This window comes from Globicephala melas, chromosome 8 (assembly GCF_963455315.2).
Source record: "Globicephala melas chromosome 8, mGloMel1.2, whole genome shotgun sequence".
In the NCBI taxonomy this organism is placed as follows: Eukaryota; Metazoa; Chordata; class Mammalia; order Artiodactyla; family Delphinidae; genus Globicephala; species Globicephala melas.
Window position 1 is genome coordinate 15,744,020 of NC_083321.1, and position 17,998 is coordinate 15,762,017.

Here is a 17,998-nt window from a genome sequence, read left to right on the forward strand (position 1 = left end):
GGACATTCATCCGCGAAGCCTATCCATCCCGCGCCTCCCCCACCCCCACCCCCCACCTGAGGGCTGTTCCCAGGGATATAAACTCACATTTCTGAGGTTTGCCTACACTGGCTAAGTGAGCGTCCACAGGTCTGTGCTGAACAGCTGAGAGAGATGGCGAGCACTTGAGGTGGAGTAAAAACTCTTAGTAAAAAAAGAAATGAGGGGAAAAGCCTTACGTGAACAAGAAACCAGCCCCTAACTAAGTCGAGCTTCAGAGACCGAGAACTCTCGGTGAACATCCTTGTACCTTTCACAGGCTTCATTACAGCACTTGCCAGACTGTAGTAATTGGTTATGTAATTGCAAGTCTCTCTTCTACTGGTCATTTTCTTGTAATCAGAGTTTTTCATCTCTGCTCAGTATTCCCAGCATCTAATATCATGTCTAGAACACATTCCATGTAAACATAAATGTTTGTTGAATGAAGGAGTGTCTATATACTTCCCAGTTCCGTCAGCACACACACTGTTCAAGGCCCAAGTTTTGAGTAATTATATGGTGATGAACTCTGATCATTTTCTTTCTTGAATTAGAGTTTCCAAAGGGGGGGGGGGCGGAAACAGACAGGTAATTTCACAGATGGAATTTTCCGTACCTACCCTTGACCACCCTCCTCTCCCCTAACACTGAGCTTCCCCAAGAGGACAAACCAAAAGGAATCTCCTATTAATGAATGTTTTTCCATATAATACCACAACCTGGGTCAAAATAAGAATTTCACAACAAGCCCTACAAACTTTAGCCTCCTCAAAGCACATCAAATCTGTCCCTGCAAAACACTGGAATCATCCGGCTAGATGTCAGGCACTGAATCACTGGAAAAATCTTTCAACCTCACTCTACTGTCAAGATGAGATGCATTTTCTGTTCCTGGAATTAGTTATTCCTAAATCTTGCCTGAATAACCTTTCCTTAGTGCTTCAGGCTATGTCCAATCCGCTTAGTCCAAAGTTTGCAGTCCCAAACTCTCATCTTCTTAACCTTTTTACAGAAGCCCTCACAGATGAACTCTTGGGGCCGCTGCTACCCTGGAACTTAACTCACCTGTTCCTGAAAACAAAGGAACCAAATATTAACCGAAGCAGGAAAATCTGCAATTCACTGCCTTACCTGATAGGATCCTTTACAATTAAAGTTATGTTATAGTGAACCACCCCTAAAAATGATTCCAAATTTAAAAAACAAAAACCTGTGCCCCTTTGTGGGAATTATACTATAATTAACACAGTGCATATAACTAAGGAACTACTGACAATAACTAAACTTTACTGCAGACCCACTACACGCCAGGATCTGTTTTAAGCATTCTGCGTTAACCTAATCTTCCTAACAGTGCCCTGTGACAATCTATGATTATCCTCATTTTACAGACAGGGAAAGTAACAAGGAAGGCTAAGCAATTTGCCCAATGTCACACAACTAGAAAATGCCAATGCTAGGATCTGGAGAATGGCAGCCTGGGTCCGGAGCCTGCGCTCTCTAACCCCCATGTGAAGCTGCCTCCCCTAATTACCCTTAAAAGCCTGAATTAGATACACCTTTTTCAGTCCTCAATTAACCAGCATAATTTGACAGACGCAAATCTATCCATTTACACCAGCATTTGCAACCAGATGGCTTAAGTCAGCGGCAGTGAGGAGTGATAGAAATTGAGTCATGTATTTTATTACTGTAAATAGCCTTTGAGCTCTGAAATTTACAAACTAAGTCCAGTTTAAGTCCTCAGGGCACTCAATTAACTTAGAAGAAGAATTTAAATTTCTATTTCAAGACATCTTCAGACAGATAAATCAAGGACCCTTCTAGATTAGCACTTTCCAATAAGTTACACCAAATAATTTTAACCTCAAAACTGTATACATAGATCTGGTTCCCGCCGCCAGTAAGTAAAACTCCAAGTGCCTCTGAGCTTCAAGTAGATGCCTAGAGCCCGGACACCGCTGGCCACCCTCCTCACCAGAGCATCCGGTCCTGCCCAGGGCATCTGGTACCGCACGGGACGCCACTGGCCAAGGCAGAACCCAGAGCTGAAAAATCCCAGTGGGAGAAAGCAGATCCCTGTGGCTCGCGGGAAGGAGCTGGCAGCAGAGAGAGGTCACGGCAGAGGGTGGGGCCTTCGGAAAAGGAAGCCACAGGATCCCGGGAAAAAGGAAAGGTGCGGACGGGGAACAGAAGTGGGCAAGGAAACAGGTGGGAAACCAAAGTGCTAGGCGGGTCGGGTGACGAAGGAGAAGGCGGGGAGGAAATCAAAGCGCACCCAAAGCGGGAATTCACAGGGAGTGGCGCCGGCCTCTTGCAGCCCTCGGACCTCCGCGCGGTCCGCGCTTCCCCGGCGATTCGGCCCCGACTCCGCCGCGGCCCGGGGAGGCCCGAGCCCTCACCGGGGGCCCGCCCGGCCCTTCCGCGCCGCGCTTACCTCGGCCACGGTTGCCTCCTGCTCGGCCCCGCGCTCGGTCACCGGCTCATGCCGCGGGGCACTGGCCACAGCCGCCTGGGTGGGATCGCACGAAGCTGCTGGTCGCCGCTGCCTGCGCCGGGTCTGCGGTAGCTAGCGGGGAGCACTGGGCCGGCTGCGCTCGGCGGCCTGACACCCAGCGCACTGCGCATGCGCGAGCGGCCCCTACCCGCGCCCCCTGCTGGACAGGAGGAGTCAAGACACCGCTTAGGGTTTCTCCCAGATAGGCGGGCGAAACTCAGGCTCCACAGAGAAATCCATAGACACGCAGCCTCGTTCGTAATTAAAGAAATTAATTAACGTTAAGCCCCATGCTTAACTTACAAAACTGTTTATAAAACTGACAAAAATGTAAACGTTTTAGTATAATCGGTATTCATGCACGTGCAACATTCCTGAAAGGGAATTTGGCAGTTATCCATTAAACGTAAAATGCAGGTAACTTTCCCCAACAATCCCTCTGTATGGAGTTTACCCTATGGATACTCTCAACGACGTTTATCAAAAATATTCATTACAGGGCTTCCCTGGTGGCGCAGTGGTTGAGAGTCCGCCTGCCGATGCAGGGGACGCAGGTTCGTGCCCCGGTCCGGGAAGATCCCACATGCCGCGGAGCGGCTGGTCCCGTGACCCATGGCCGCTGAGCCTGCGCGTCCGGAGCCTGTGCTCCGCAGCGGGAGAGGCCGCAGCAGTGATAGGCCCGCGTACCACAAAAAAAAAAAAAAAAAAAATTCATTACAGTACTGTTTCTAATAATAGCGAAAACCCGGACACAACCAAAATAAACTGGAAAATTTGATATTAATCAAAATAAATCATTAGAATGTAATAATGAGAGAATGAATATGTATGTTGGTATGGAAAAATGTCAGACATGTTAATATGAAAACATGGTTTAAAACAGTAGACGAGTATGAACCTTTTTATGTAATAAAATATACATATATATGTATGCAGAAACAAGACAAAATATATATGTAGATGCTTAGATTCAGGCACTTATATATAACATGTTTTCTGGAAATAATTCAAGAAGCAATAAACAGTTTTAGAGGGATTAATTGTGGAGGTAGAAATGGGGGAGAAAAACTTTCATTTTCATTTTGTTTCTGTATTATTTACATGATCTAGCCTCCTACATGCGCAGCAAAACCCCTGTCATAAGACAGTAAGTGGAGTCTAAAAAATTCAATCAAAATGCAGAGTGATGTTATTGAGAAGTTAATGAAATGACCCCACTGAGCCTATGCAGTTTACAGACAAACGGCTGCAGAACCCAAATCCATCTGGTCTCAGCTGTACCTCAGCACCATCTGGTGGAAGCTGTCACTTAGAACTTAAATATTCATAGGGATGATTCTGAGTCTAGAGACCCACTGGGGCTTCCAGCAGCAACAGTGATTCCAAGAATATTCTTGTGAGTTAATGCCTGCTTAACAAAGATCCAGAGAGATTGGGATGAGAATATTCTGGAGACAGGAAAACACATTCTGCTTCCCCACATCTAAGAGAGCATTTGCTCTGCTCTTCAAATCCACACCCGCCCCCCCAAAAATAAGAAATTTTAGCACACATACACCACATTTGAGAAACGGATAAGTGGAAAGCATTTTCACTTTCTTCTTTGTCTTTCTCTGTAAACATTTTAAATGAATTATTTTTTCATTAAATGAGGACTTTCTGTGTTAAAGACCCGTGTTAGGCATAGCCTTTGAAGAACCTGCCTATCTTATTCACTTTTTATAACCCTAAACACGCATAGTGCCTGGCACATAGGAAGTGCTCAATGAGTAGTTTTTGAATGAATAAAGGGTGCCCAGACGCTGGGAGGAGCTCAATAGAAAGAAAACAAATGCACAAGTAAGATTCACCAAAGCAGGGGATGGAGAGTGGCATAGGAAAATGTACACAAAATGCTACAGCAGGGGTCCCCAACCCCCGGGCCGGTACTGGTTGCCACCAGTCGGTAGAAAAACTGTCTTCCGCAAAACCGGTCCCTGGTGCCAAAAAGGTTGGGGACCACTGTGCTACAGGGTTCAAGAGAGAAAGCGATCACATCCAACTGGAAAGATGTAGGAAGACCTCACGCAAGAGTTGACACATTTGCTGGTCCTGGTGGACAGTTAGGATTTTGACAAATAGAGGACGAAGAGGGCATTCCCTCAGAGAAAAAAAACCATGAGCAAAGGCACAGATGTGAGAAAGAAGGAGAAGCAGTCAGAAAGAGCAAGTGTCTTTTAAACCAGCATGGTTCAAACAGTGGGGCTACATTTCTAGGGGTAGAAACCATGCAAGGAATTGGAGGTGAGAAAGTAAAGAAGCTGTGATATTAGAAGTTACGTGATGCTAAAGCAGCTGAGAGCGACTGCAGAGAAGAATGAGAAAGAAAACTGTGGGCCAGGACCTGAAGTCTCAGAAGGTAGAAGAGTACTTGTGGTCGGTGGTTAGAAGAGAGACTGTAGAAAGACATCTCATTACTTGCTCTGAAGGTACAGGAGAAAGCAAAGACCATGCAGAGTCCCGCGTACCCAGTGAGCCAGGAGAAGTGCAAGTGAGCGTTAAAAAGCGTGTGGTTTTCAAGGAAAGTGGCATCATCAGCCACTTTTTGTTTTTTTGTTTGTTTGTTTTGTGGTACACGGGCCTCTCACTGTTGTGGCCTCTCCCGTTGCGGAGCACAGGCTCCGGACGCGCAGGCTCAGCGGCCATGGCTCACGGGCCCAGCTGCTCCGCGGCATGTGGGATCTTCCCGGACCGGGGCACGGACCCATGTCCCCTGCATTGGCAGGCGGACTCTCAACCACTGCGCCACCAGGGAAGCCCCATCAGCCACTTTTTGAAAGAGAGTTTACAATGAAGAGCAATTGCTAGTGTGGAGATGAATGCCAGCTTTACCACTTCCTTTACACGATAGCAGTCTGTAAGTATGGAGAAAGGTACATTCCCCAAGAAAAAAGACGCCGTGAAAGAATTGTTCTGTGGTATTTCACGTTGGGTCAGCTTATACGACACTGGCAGGCAGCCTGGGTGGACCAGAAAACACCTATCAACACCAGAGCAAATATAATGAACACTCTCTCAAATGGATACTGAGCTCACAAAAGAAGTAAAGAAAATATACAAGGAGCCAAAAATGAAGGTGAAGTGAGAAAATTGAGTGTTGAAGGTACAGTTTGGGCATACAAGATGGGAAGATGTGGAGGAAACCATGTAAAGCTAGGCTATTGAGATGGACGGCTGGAAAAATGTGCTCAACTTCAGTAACAAACCAAAAAAAAAACTTGTCTGTCTTGTCCAGAGAATGGGAAAAGAAGAGTCTCTGCTGAGAAGCTTTAATTTCAAGCTTCACAACAAGGTGGGATTTGAATGGATACTGCCAGCATGGTCCAGGAAGTTCCCCACCTAAAGAGTAACTTGAAGCAAAGGAAACATAAATCCCCTCTGAAGGGTCATGCCCTCAAGGCAAACTGCCCAGGATTCTGACAAACATAAACTCACAATCTGGAATTACAAAGCGCATGAAGAATAAACCAGTCAGCAGAAACTACAAACAGCAGAAATTTAACCTGCAGAAACTACAGATAACCGGATAATGAGAAATAGATATAAAATAAGTAAGTTTATGGTGCTCAAAGACTTAAAAGATGGAACTGTAAATATTAGAAAGAAACAAGATGGTTTTTCCCCGCAGACGGAAGAGATTGAAAAAGTACTAAATATAAAAATTGAGATTAAAAATTCAATGCATAAATTAAACCACAGATTAGATACAATTAATACACTGAGATATAGATCTGAATAAATTACCCAGAATGCAGATTCAAGAAAAAACAAGGAGATGGAATATAGGACAGGGAGGTTGAAAGAGAGGAAGAATAAAGGAAGAAAACCCAGGATGTATCCAGAAACAGGGAACAGAGAGAATGCAGTAGAAGCAGTTTCCAAGGGTACAGTCACTAAGAATCTTCCATTATTGGACAGAGATGATCACCTGTAATGGATGGACAATAAGACTAACAGTGGGCTTCTCAACAAAAACAAAAAACAGAAGTCATAAGATACTGGTAAAAGTGCCAAAAGAAGCTAGCAGTCAATTTCAGTTGTAGACCTAGTGAAACCATCCTTCAAGAATACGAAAGAAACACATTTTCAGACAAACACTGATAGAAAGAATTTACCATCAGTAAACCCTAACAGAATTTCTTAAGAGATGTATTTCAGGAAAAAGAATATTAAAACCAGAAGAAAGTACTGAGATGAAGTAAAGAAGTAATGAAATGGATACACTCATAGGTAAATCAAAACAAATACTGGCTGTATAAAACTATAAAAATAAAAACAACAAATTTGGAGATTAAAAACTAGGCATCACCCCCATGTTCACTGCGGCATTATTCACACTAGTCAAGATATGGACACAACCTAAGTCTCTATAGACAGATGAATGGAATATTATTCAGCCACGAAAAGAAGGGAATCCTGCCATTTGTGACAACATGGGTGGACCTCGAGGGCATTCTGCTAAGTGAAATAAGAGAAATACAAACACCATATGATCTTTCTTATATGTGGAATCTAAAAAACAAAACAAACACACAAAAAACCTGGCTTATAGACACAGAGAAGAGAATGGTAGTTGCCAGAGGTGGAAGAAATGGGTGAAGGGGGTGAAAGATAAAAAGAAACAAAAAAAAAAAATGGAAAGAATTTTGCAGCAAATACCCATATATCTACTGTCTATATTATGCAATTAATATTTTACAGTATTGTCACATGTCTGTCTATCCATTTGCTGATCCATCAATTTTTTTGCTACATTTCAAAATAAGTTGCAGATATCAGCAGTTACATCTGAATATTTTATTGAATGCATATCATTAACTAGAGATCAGTATTTTGCAGTTCCTTTTTTCTTATGAGATAAAATGTATGTACAGTATGATGCACATATTTTGTACTTTTTCTTTAAATTAGGGAATAACAGTAGCTTTGGCAGGTGATGGGGGAAAAGTAATGGCAGAAGAAAGGAGCAAAAAATAATGATTTTCCCTTTATACAAAAATTATAGGTCCCATGTACTCATATAAACACCTAAAGAAAAGAAATTAACAAATTAGAAAACAAAAATACAATAGAATTAACAAAAGTAATAGTTCATTGTGAAAAACTAGTAAAATTGATAAAACCAGTACAAGACTGTTCATGACAAAACAAAAGTAGAGAGAGCAAAAGTTACCACTATTAGGAGTGAAAAGGGGATATTACCACATAGAGAGAAAAGAATGTAGTACTGATACATGTAAATGTAAATGAACCCTAAAACATGAAGCTGAGCAAAATAACCCAGACACAAAAGTGAACAGCTATATGATCCCTTTGGGAAACTTTATGCATGGAGCTAGAAATCAGAGTGGTGGCTGCCGTAGGAGATTGGGAGACTTACATAAGAGCTTGAAGGAACTTTCTGCAGTAATAGAACTGTTCCACATCATGACGGTGATAGGATATTAGTTACACAGATGTATATATATATATATGTCAAGGACATTGAATCTTACAGTTAAGATCTGCCCAATTCACTGTAGGTAAACTTTACTTCAGTTTTTAAAAATTAATTGAATGCAGTGTTTTAGCAGAAGCTCAAAAGACATGAGACCAGTACTAGACCTAGATGGTATCTGTAACTCTCCTAGGTACTTTCCCTAAATAGAATTTTTAAGTTTATTTCTTTTTTTACTGTATACAGCTTTCATGTGGTTTTAAAAACAAAAAGCATTAAAACAAACCCAGGAGAACCAAACAAGTGAAAGAAAGAGTAAAAATTCTCACTCCTGTCCTTGTTTCCCATCCTCCCAGTTTCCCTACCCCATAGGCAACTACTATTCTCAGTTTCTTTTGAACTCTTTTTCAGACTCTTTATGGGAAAACAATGCCCTAAATTTTGACTTAGGGTGATGGAGTCTGAGAAAACATGGTGTCAAACATTAAATATCCTGTTGAGAGTCTTGAAGCCTTAGAAATGTTGTTAGAAATGTTCACATCAGAACTGGAGGTTCTATTTGACCAGGTCTTCGACCAAACTGGGGTTGTCATGACTTTTCAAAGCACAATTTCCAGAGGAAGAAAAAAACAACAACAACAAAGAGGCATTAACTAAAATACTAGTCAACAATATGGCAGGAGATGAAAATAAAGGAGCGAGAGTTAAGTGTTCTAAGGTCATTTCCATGTTCAGGAGGAGAATAAAGAAAATGATAAAGTGAATGTTAATAAATGAAGAGTATCTGGCAAAATAAATACTCATTTCCAGACATACAAAGAACTCCTACAAATCTGAGGCTTAAACAAATATTTTTTAAATGAATGAAATAAAATGAAAAGGAGGCAACAGAAAAACATACTCTCTTTTCTGTGTCTGGAAGTGGTTGGTGAGGAGGTGATGTTTGGAGCTTCTGTAGCCATATTGAGACAATGAGGAAATAAGCTTGAAGGGGAAAAGCCAACCCACTAAGGATGGCAGAGTGGACAGATGAGTAGAACCTGGGTTCCCCTGGATGGGCAGATGATTGAGGTAAGGCCTGCTGGCCTCCTATGGCAGGAGAGAAATGAATGCTGAGGAAGAAAGGGTGTCTATCTTGCTAATACCCTGTAGGTGTCTGCTACAAGGACCATGTAACCTGGAGCTGCCTGGAAGCCATCTTGCCACCATCTGAATGGAGCATGTCTGAAAATGAAGCCACACAGAGGAAAAGAGAAGGAGAGAACACAAAATCTGATGGCTGTAGTAACTGGCAGAGCAGAAAGGTGATCAGAGAAGATGTGAGGTGGGTGTAGGATATGTCCAGTCCATGCTCCAGAAAGGGAGACATATGGAACACAGCCATTCAGCAGAGCACAAGCCAGCTCTACTCAAACCAATGAGCTCAGTTCAGATCCAGATTCCTAGTTTAGTCAGCCTCTGCTAGGAAACCTGCTTGGATTCCCTCTAAGGGAGAGCTAGGAGTCATCCTTCTGAAAATTCTAAATGGAATTCATCACGTGGGTCCTTCACAGGGGACCCTCAACAACAGTGGCAGCATCACAACAGAGGTCTCTGGAGAGGATGTGTAGGGCCGTCAACGTGGCCATTCTGTTCTGACCTCCGGAAAAGTGGCAGGCATCCCAGTACAGCAAATCCTGGCATCAACGTATCCTGGAAGTGGGAGTAGAAACGAGTGCTACTTAGCCAACGATGTTGAAAAATAATGAAAGGTGAAACGATGACAGCATGAAGCCTGGTTCTCAGGACTGGAAAAGTCAAAGAATCCTTTGGGACTGTGGTTTGGCGGAGTGGAAAGATTGTGAACCAAACCAACCTGAACTTGAATCCTGGCCCTGCTACTTTTTAGCAATGTAACTTCAGAAACATCATTTCATCTGTTTGAGACTCAGTTTCCTCATCTCTAAAATGAGGGCTAATAATGCCAGCTTCCCACGGTGGTTAGAGTTAGAAACGATGCATGTAAATTACCTAGCACAGTGTCCGGCACGTACAAGGTATTCAAGAAAAGACAGGGAGGAAGGAGGAATGAGTGAAAGGCAGAAAGAGGAAGACAAATCCTAAGCCACAGAGCATGGTTTATAGAAAGTAAATGCTGACTTCACCAACATGCTCTAAACAGAAGAACAGAGGAAGATAGCTTTTCCAAACAGGAGTGTCGGCACCTGAGAAGGGTCCTCAGCCCACAGCTTTAAGGCTGGTTCAGAAAGCTCCTTGGAGCTCTGAACTAAAGCACCCCTGGGGAAGGGGTGAGCGGCCCTTTGGTGCTTAAGGTGGAAAGGCCAGCCTGGGTCAGAGCTTGTCCCCATTGCAGCCTCCGTTCAGGGCCCCATCATCTCCCAGCACAGTCACAGCTAGGTCGCTCTGGTTCGAGACCAGCAGTAAAGGCAGCTCCTTCCCAGGAAGAAGAGTATCCCGGAGATAGAGTCGCCCCTCCTGACTCCCGCCGGGGACCCGTTCACCTCGGCCCACGCGGGGGCTGGTCCCATGTCCCAGGTCTCAGGTCCCAGGTGTGCTGTAGGCCCACACATCCTATGTGCAGGGAGAGTAATCTGAACATACAGAATTAACTCCTTTCTCCTTGTAGAAATCATCACTCTTTTTTCTTTTGGGGGCAAACACTCTCTTAACGTGTGTTGCTCCTTTGACTAGTTTCCCTGGCAACAAAGACAGAAGAATGCAGGCAGCAACAAAAGCGGGTACAGGTAGTTTGTTTTCATGTCCTGGGGGGCTGAGGGCTGTGGGGAGGAGCAGTCACGACTCCCCCTGTTCCATAAATGACTCACAGCAGAGGCTTCCAGTTTTTCTCCCGGTTTTGTTTAATAGCCGGGGAGGGGAATGGACCACGACTTAAGGCGTGTCTCGCTGCCACCGGGAGATCAAGGAGCAGTTCTTCTTCAAGGGCAAGGCCAAGAAGGGTATCTGCCTGGCAAACGGCTCATCCACCATCAGTCTTCACAGGGGCTGCCAGGCCCTGTGGCCACAAGACAGCGACCAGCTCACCTGTGCGGACCGCTCGGCTCCTAGGTCTAGCAGGAAGGGGCGTCTTCTGCCACCTGGGATTTGCCCTCAAGCACCCGCCGGACCCTCTGCATCCCTGGGATGTGAGAAGGGGAAGTGAGGGTCAGCACAGATGCTGGGTGGGTGGGGACGAGCAAGCTCTGGCTGCTGGGGCCACAGGTGAGGCCAGAAGAGGGAGGGCAGAATGAAGGACGCAGTTAGGAGGCGGACCGCTTACCCAGGCGAAGCCGGTGGGTCTTGTCAGAGAAAACCAAGCGGAACCAGCCAGGCTCTTTGCACCCGAAGGCTTGGCCAAAGGACAGCAGCACCTTGTTATCCAAAAGGCGGCGCCAGAGCAGCATCTCCTCCTCAAAGGTGGCCGCGGGCAGGTACTGGGAGGGTGAGAGGCGCTCAGGATGCAGAATGAGACCCCCTGCCCTTGCCTGCTGGGGGCAGCTTTAACACTGCCCCCACCACCTGCATTTCCACCTGCATTACCTTCCTCAAGTCAACCCAGATGAAGAAGCCGGCCCCACGGCTCACGAAGGGGATCCCCAGGGCCCGGAGCTCTTCCGAGACATAGGTGTGAGCAGCCTTGAGCCGGGCGTGGTTTTCCGGCAGGTACACTTGGTTGATCCAGTCTGTTTGGGTGAGAGAGAAGCCAGAAGATCAACCTCGCCATCAACCCTCCGCTCCGGCCTGAGAGTCTAAATGCTGAAAAGAAAAAGGCCATGAGCTGCCAAAGCTGGGTGAGCCCCTCCTGCAGCTGGTTGATTGGGGGCAACGGGAATATTCAGTGAAAAGCACCTTAAATCCAGATCCTTGGCCCTGAGGGCTCCAGGGCCTGCATGACGTTCTCAGGAGCCCAGACACAAAGTCCCTCAGGACTCAGACCCTCACCAGAGGTGTACCCACTTACATAGTGACACTTCCGAGTCACCCAGGTGGAAGCTCAGATCACAGTGTGGCCACTGACTAGGCGTGAGGCCTTGGGCAACTTCACCTCCTTGATCCCCATTGTTTTAACTGACCTTTGTTTTCAGTGTCCAGTTCGATGAATTTTAACACATGCATAGATTTGTGTAACCCCCATGACAGGCAGGATACTGAATGGTTCCCTCACCCCGAAGAACACCCTTGTGCTATCTGTTTGAAGTCACAACACCCCCTTCCCTGCAATCGCTGGTCTGTTCTCCATCACTGTAGTTTTGCCTTTTCCAGAGTGTCACGTAAGTAGAATCATACAGTAACGTAATCTTTTGGGACTGGTTTCCTTCACTCAGCACAATGCCTCTGAGATGGGTCTGTGTCCTCATGGCTTTTATTGCCGTGTAGTATTCCAGTGTGAGGGTGAACCACAGTCTGTTTCTCCATTCATTTGTGGAAGGACATTTGGGTTGTTTCCAGGTTGGGGTGATTATGAATAAAGCAGCTATAAACATTCATGGAGAGGTTTTTGTGTGACCATAAGGGCAAATATCTAGGAGTAGGATTTCTGGGCCATTTGGTAAGTGTGTGTTGAATTTTATAATCAACTGCTCAGTTGTTTTCCAAAGTGGCTGCTCCACCTTAACATTCCCACTGGCAGTGTGAGTTCCAGCTGCTCTACATCCTCAGGAACACGTGATACTATCACGATCTTTTTAAATTTAGCTATTGTAGCAGATGTGTACTACCCGGTCCTGATTTTCCTCATCTATAAAATAATGGGGAAAATGCAGAAACACCTGCTTCCTAGGATTCTGGGGAGGGACAAATGAGATTGAGAGCATCTCGCGGGGCTCAATGAATGGTGGCAATTACAGGTAACCTTTGCTATCTAAACTCACTATCTGAACCCAGGAACAGAATAGACCTGCACAGAAAGAGACACTTTCATTATAACAATCTTCCTTTAGTAGCTTCTGCTCTTTTTCAAGTGCTCACAGCTAATAATAATGAGTTCATATTAAGTGCCTATTGTATGCCAGGTGCTATTCTAATTGAATGACAAATTACACCAACCCTACAAGACAGGTACCATTATGATCCCTGTTTTGCAGAAGAGGAAACTGAGGCTCAGGGAGGTGAAGGAATAGACCACATAGCCGGGACGTGACCGAGTAGGATATGAACGTGGTTTGGGCTCAGAGCTGGCACTCTCAAACACCACCCTAAATTCATCTCATGGGAGAAGCACCCATGACCCCTGGCCAGTCCCAGTCTGACTACAATCCTCCCCCATCCTCAGGTGGCCAGGCCCAGGCAGTCACCACGGTCCCGGAGCAGCTGTGCCATCTGATACTGGACCAAGCCACTGAGGCCGTGATAGCGGCAGAGGGAGGATACCGCAGTGGCCACGTCCTGGTTTTCTGTGTACAGCGTGCCAAAGCGGAGCCCAGACATCCCGAAGTCCTGAAGGAGAAAGGCACTGTGGGAGGCAGACATCCCTCCCAGAGGAAGCCGGTTCCACCCACCTCTCTGCCCTCTCACCTCCCCCTGACACCCCCAAGGCCAGCCAGGAACCCACCTTGCTGGTCGCCCACATCACGTGGGTCCTCTGGGGGTCAGGCAGCCTGCGGAGAGCACAGGGTGGGAACAGAGGCAACGCAGACCCGTCGGAGTTCACATGTTTGGTTGAACAAATGAGGAGACAGATGAGTCTCGTTTCATCTCTTGAATCACCAATTCCTACACATCCTTTAGAGCAGGGGTCAGCCAGCTACAGCCTCCTGCCTGTTCTTGTAAACGAACCTCTAAGGGGGCACAGCCACGCTCTCCCACCTGCGTACTGCCCATGGCTGATTTTTTTTTTTTTTTTTTTTTTTTTTTTTGCGGTACAGGGCCCTCTCACTGTTGTGGCCTCCCCCGTTGCGGAGCACAGGCTCCGGACGCGCAGGCCCAGCGGCCATGGCTCATGGGCACAGCCGCTCCGCGGCACGTGGGATCTTCCCGGACCGGGGCACGAACCCGCGTCCCCTGCATCGGCAGGCACTCTCAACGACTGCGCCACCAGGGAAGCCCCCATGGCTGATTTTATGCTACAATGGCAGAGCTGAGTGAGTGACCATACGACCTGTAAAGCTTAACATATTTGCCATCTGATCCAAAAATATTTGCCAGCCGCTGATGTAGAGCATAGTTCAAGCATCACTTCCTTAAGTGGACCTTCTCTGACCCCCTCCCAGTACACCAGGCCAATTGGGTACCCCAAGCAGATCCTCTGCTGGCTCTCCAGACGTCTGCTTTTCAATAATCAAATGATTAGCTGTGCATCTAGTTGCTAAAAGTTTTGGGGTTTTTTTTGATTTTTTTTTTTCCAGCTAGAAAGACAAGTTCCACATAAGGAGGGTCTATATCTTTCTTGTTCACTGATGTATCTCCAGCACAGCAGAGTGTCTGGCCCACAGGAAGTGACAAATCCCTATTTCCCTGAGTCTCACTCTCCTAATCCATAAGCAAAGGGGAGGAACAACCTATGTGCCATCCACCTGGCAGAGCTTTGCGAGGACTGCCTGAGAAGAGCAAAGGAAAGCGTTCGGGAACCACTGGCTGAAACCACCCACCCTGACCAGGCAGGATAATCACCACTTGCACGAGTTATCTCACAACAAGAGGTCCTGCTAAGGAATATGGAGCTGACAAGCTACCGCCAGCCGGAAGACTTTAGGAGGGGCCAAAAGGAGGGAGGAGACGCCAGCCCATAATATGTTCTACCAACCTCCCAGAAACCCTCACATGGGAAACCATCCTGACCGAGAGATGTGCGCACCGCCAGGAAGGGCCTTGAATTGGATCAAGTATGGGCACAAGCAAGATGATGGACCAGAGACAACCTGGAAAGCTAACCCCATTACCTTAAAACCTGAGACTGCGAGCCACGTGGCAGAGCAGTTCCCCAGGGTTCCCTTACCCTCCTGCTCTCCACCCAGGTGCCCCTTCCCAACAAAGTCTCTTGCTTTGTCAGTACGCGTGTCTCCTCAGACAATTCATTTCGGAGTGTTAGACAAGAGCCCACTCTCGGGTCCTGGAAGGGGTCCCCCTTCCGGTAACAAAAGGACCCAGCAGGGCTGAAAGATCTCGACGGGTATCAGGAACTGTCAGAATCCCCAAATGCCAGAGGGGCAGATTTTACAGATGATCCGATCCAACTGTTTCCAAAGGTGTTCTGGCCACACATTCTTGACTCAAACTACATCTAATGAAAAAGCTCCGATAGCTGGAAGGGCCTGGCACATGCAGGGGGCCCCAGAAGTATCTGCTGAATGAATGAGTGAATGAGTGAAAATGGAGCCACTCTGGAGATGAGGGAAACGGCAGAGGAGGCCCATTTCCCACCCTCCCAGCCTTCCCTCAAGGAATCCTAAGACCACTCCTTGGAGCTTTCAGAACCACCACAGAACAATCTGAAAACCACTGATTGGCCAGCCTCCCTTCTTCTCGTTAGGGGACCTGAGGACAGTAGGATTAGCTGGGAGGAAGGGGAACTGTCCTGGGTGGGCGGAGGGGCACGGGACTGGCAGAGTCAGCTCACCTTTCCAGGCTCAGGACACTGTGGTACCCAACCGACTCCTCAAACACAGACAGCATGTAGACCTCATCCACCATCACGTGCAGCTCATGCCTGGAGGGCAGGTCGGGGGGAGGAGAGAGATTGGCTGGTAGACCAAATGCATCCCCCAGGGTGGGATGGCAGTGAATCAGAAATCCAGAAGGACCATGGTCTAGCCCAGGGTTACCAAACTTGTTTTTTCCAGGAACACCCTTCTTTTGTCTATTTCTTTCAAACAAACAAGAAGCCGTGCACACACAAGGCAGATGACAGTGGGGATTCTGAAGCAATGTGGGGGGACGGGGGAGGCGGAGCCCTCGGGCACCTCCAGCCACAGTTAAGTGCAAGACAGTTACGTACAGGCGGACCCAGATTCACGGCTGGCTCCACCCCTCACTCTAAGCTGCAGTCAATGGGATAATGACAGTATCTGTACCTAATAGGGTCGTTGGGAGGATTACGTGAGCTGGAGCATGTAGGGTGCTTAGCAGGGGGCGGGGCCCCTAGAGCAGGCAATAATAGCAGCTGCTGTTATAAAAAGGAAGAGAGAAGTAGCATCCCACCAACCCCTACCCCCTGACTCCACTGCCAGAAAGGGCCAAAGCAGGTAGAAACCCACAGTGGGGTAAAGGGGGTAACAGGACCTGAACCAAAGCTCACGTCAGAACCCTGATCCGTCACACGCTTTACGGGGTGAGCGTGGGGTGCCTCACCTCTTGGCGAACTTCAGGTACTCCTGCAGCTCTCCTGGGGAATAGACATCACCCAGAGGGTTCTGGGGGTTGATGAGGATGAGGCCTTTGACCTTCACACCCTGAAACCATCAGTGGGACAGGAGACCCTCAGCTCCTCCCCAAGGCCCCACGGTCCCACTGGGCCAGATCCCAGGGAAATGTGTTCACCACCCAACACGAAACGAATAAGGGCAAAGAATTATATCTGCAGCCTCGTATCAGCTATAAAAGAGAACAAATGCAGAGAACAAAGCTCAGAGAGAAATATGCCCAAACGCCGGTAGGAGTTGCCTTTGTTGGTAGGATTATGGGTGGCGGTTTGTACTTTTAAAATTCCCACAGTGGGCATATATGGATTTTATGACCAAGGTTAAAAAAAAAAAACAGATTGACAGATTTCTGAAAAGTGGACTGGACAGGAACCACTGGAGGGCTGCTGGTCTATGCCTTTCTTCGGGAGGCCTCAGATCCCCTCAGAGTGAGGGGGACCACCTCCCCAAATCACCAGAGAGACTGCTGAACCACAGACTTCTAAGCTCCATGCTTGACCTGCTGAGTCAGAATCGGGAGAAGTGAGGGGTAGTAGTTTTTTTTTTGTTTTTTTTTTTTTTTTTTTTTTTTGTGCGGTATGCGGGCCTCTTACTGCTGTGGCCTCTCCCGTTGCGGAGCACAGGCTCCGGACGCGCAGGCCCAGCGGCCATGGCTCACAGGCCCAGCCGCTCCGCGGCATGTGGGATCTTCCCGGACCGGGGCACGAACCCGTGGCCCCTGCATGGGCAGGCGGACTCTCAACCACTGCACCACCAGGGAAGCCCGGGGGGGTAGTATTTTTAATCAAGCTCTCTAGTTGATTCTCTGTACACTGAGAGTCTCAGAGTCTTTCTCTAGCAGGAAGCCCTCCATGGGCAGGCTCCTGCTTGACCCCCAGAACGGTTCCATGCTACCACCCTACCCCCCGTCCCCATCACGTAGTGCCACCACTACTCCCAGGAGATCAGCCACAGGAAGGGGGTCCATGCCCTGCTCAGGCCCCCCCGCCTTCCAGCCTTGGGTTTAATTTGATCCCCAGACCTCAGAATTAGCTCCTTCCAGTGCCATCTCGAGCTTCTCCACTGTGAGCTGGAAGGGGCGTGTCTCCAGCCCAGTGACCTGGAAGAAGATCCACAAAAGCCAGCAGCCAAATTCAGTGACCCCCCCCCCAGACCTGGACTCTGGGGCCTCCAGCCAAATTCAGTGACCTCCCCCCCAGACCTGGATGCTGGGGCCTCCAGCCAAATTCAGTGACCCCCCCCAGACCTGGACGCTGGGGCCAGCAGCCAAATTCAGGGACCTCCCCCCCCAGACCTGGACGCTGGGGCCTCCAGCCAAATTCAGGGACCCTCCCCCCAGACCTGGACGCTGGGGCCACCAGCCAAATTCAGGGACCCTCCCCCCAGACCTGGACTCTGGGGCCACCAGCCAAATTCAGGGACCCTCCCCCCAGACCTGGACGCTGGGGCCACCAGCCAAATTCAGGGACCCTCCCCCCAGACCTGGACACTGGGGCCACCAGCCAAATTCAGGGACCCTCCCCCCAGACCTGGACCCTGGGGCCACCAGCCAAATTCAGTGACCCCCCCCAGACCTGGACGCTGGGGCCAGCAGCCAAATTCAGGGACCTCCCCCCCCAGACCTGGACGCTGGGGCCTCCAGCCAAATTC

General features: G+C 47.8%; 1 protein-coding gene across 11 annotated transcripts in view; it reads right to left on the reverse strand.

Annotated features, from left to right (window-relative positions):
• The window catches only part of LOC115857517 (alpha-ketoglutarate-dependent dioxygenase alkB homolog 3), a 181,723-nt gene that overhangs the window by 7,547 nt on the left and 156,178 nt on the right, over positions 1-17,998 (reverse strand). For 6 of the 11 annotated variants that reach the window (XM_070046126.1, XM_070046125.1, XM_070046128.1 and 3 more), the window contains 8 exons: positions 17,370-17,447; positions 16,278-16,378; positions 15,547-15,636; positions 13,543-13,588; positions 13,286-13,427; positions 11,532-11,674; positions 11,272-11,425; positions 9,693-11,130 (listed from right to left, as the gene is read on the reverse strand). In XM_070046126.1, the coding sequence (XP_069902227.1) occupies positions 11,063-11,130; positions 11,272-11,425; positions 11,532-11,674; positions 13,286-13,427; positions 13,543-13,588; positions 15,547-15,636; positions 16,278-16,378; positions 17,370-17,447 (822 nt within the window). In that variant the 3' untranslated portion in view covers positions 9,693-11,062. The other 5 variants (XM_060303314.1, XM_060303315.1, XM_060303318.1 and 2 more) reach the window with 5 other exon arrangements.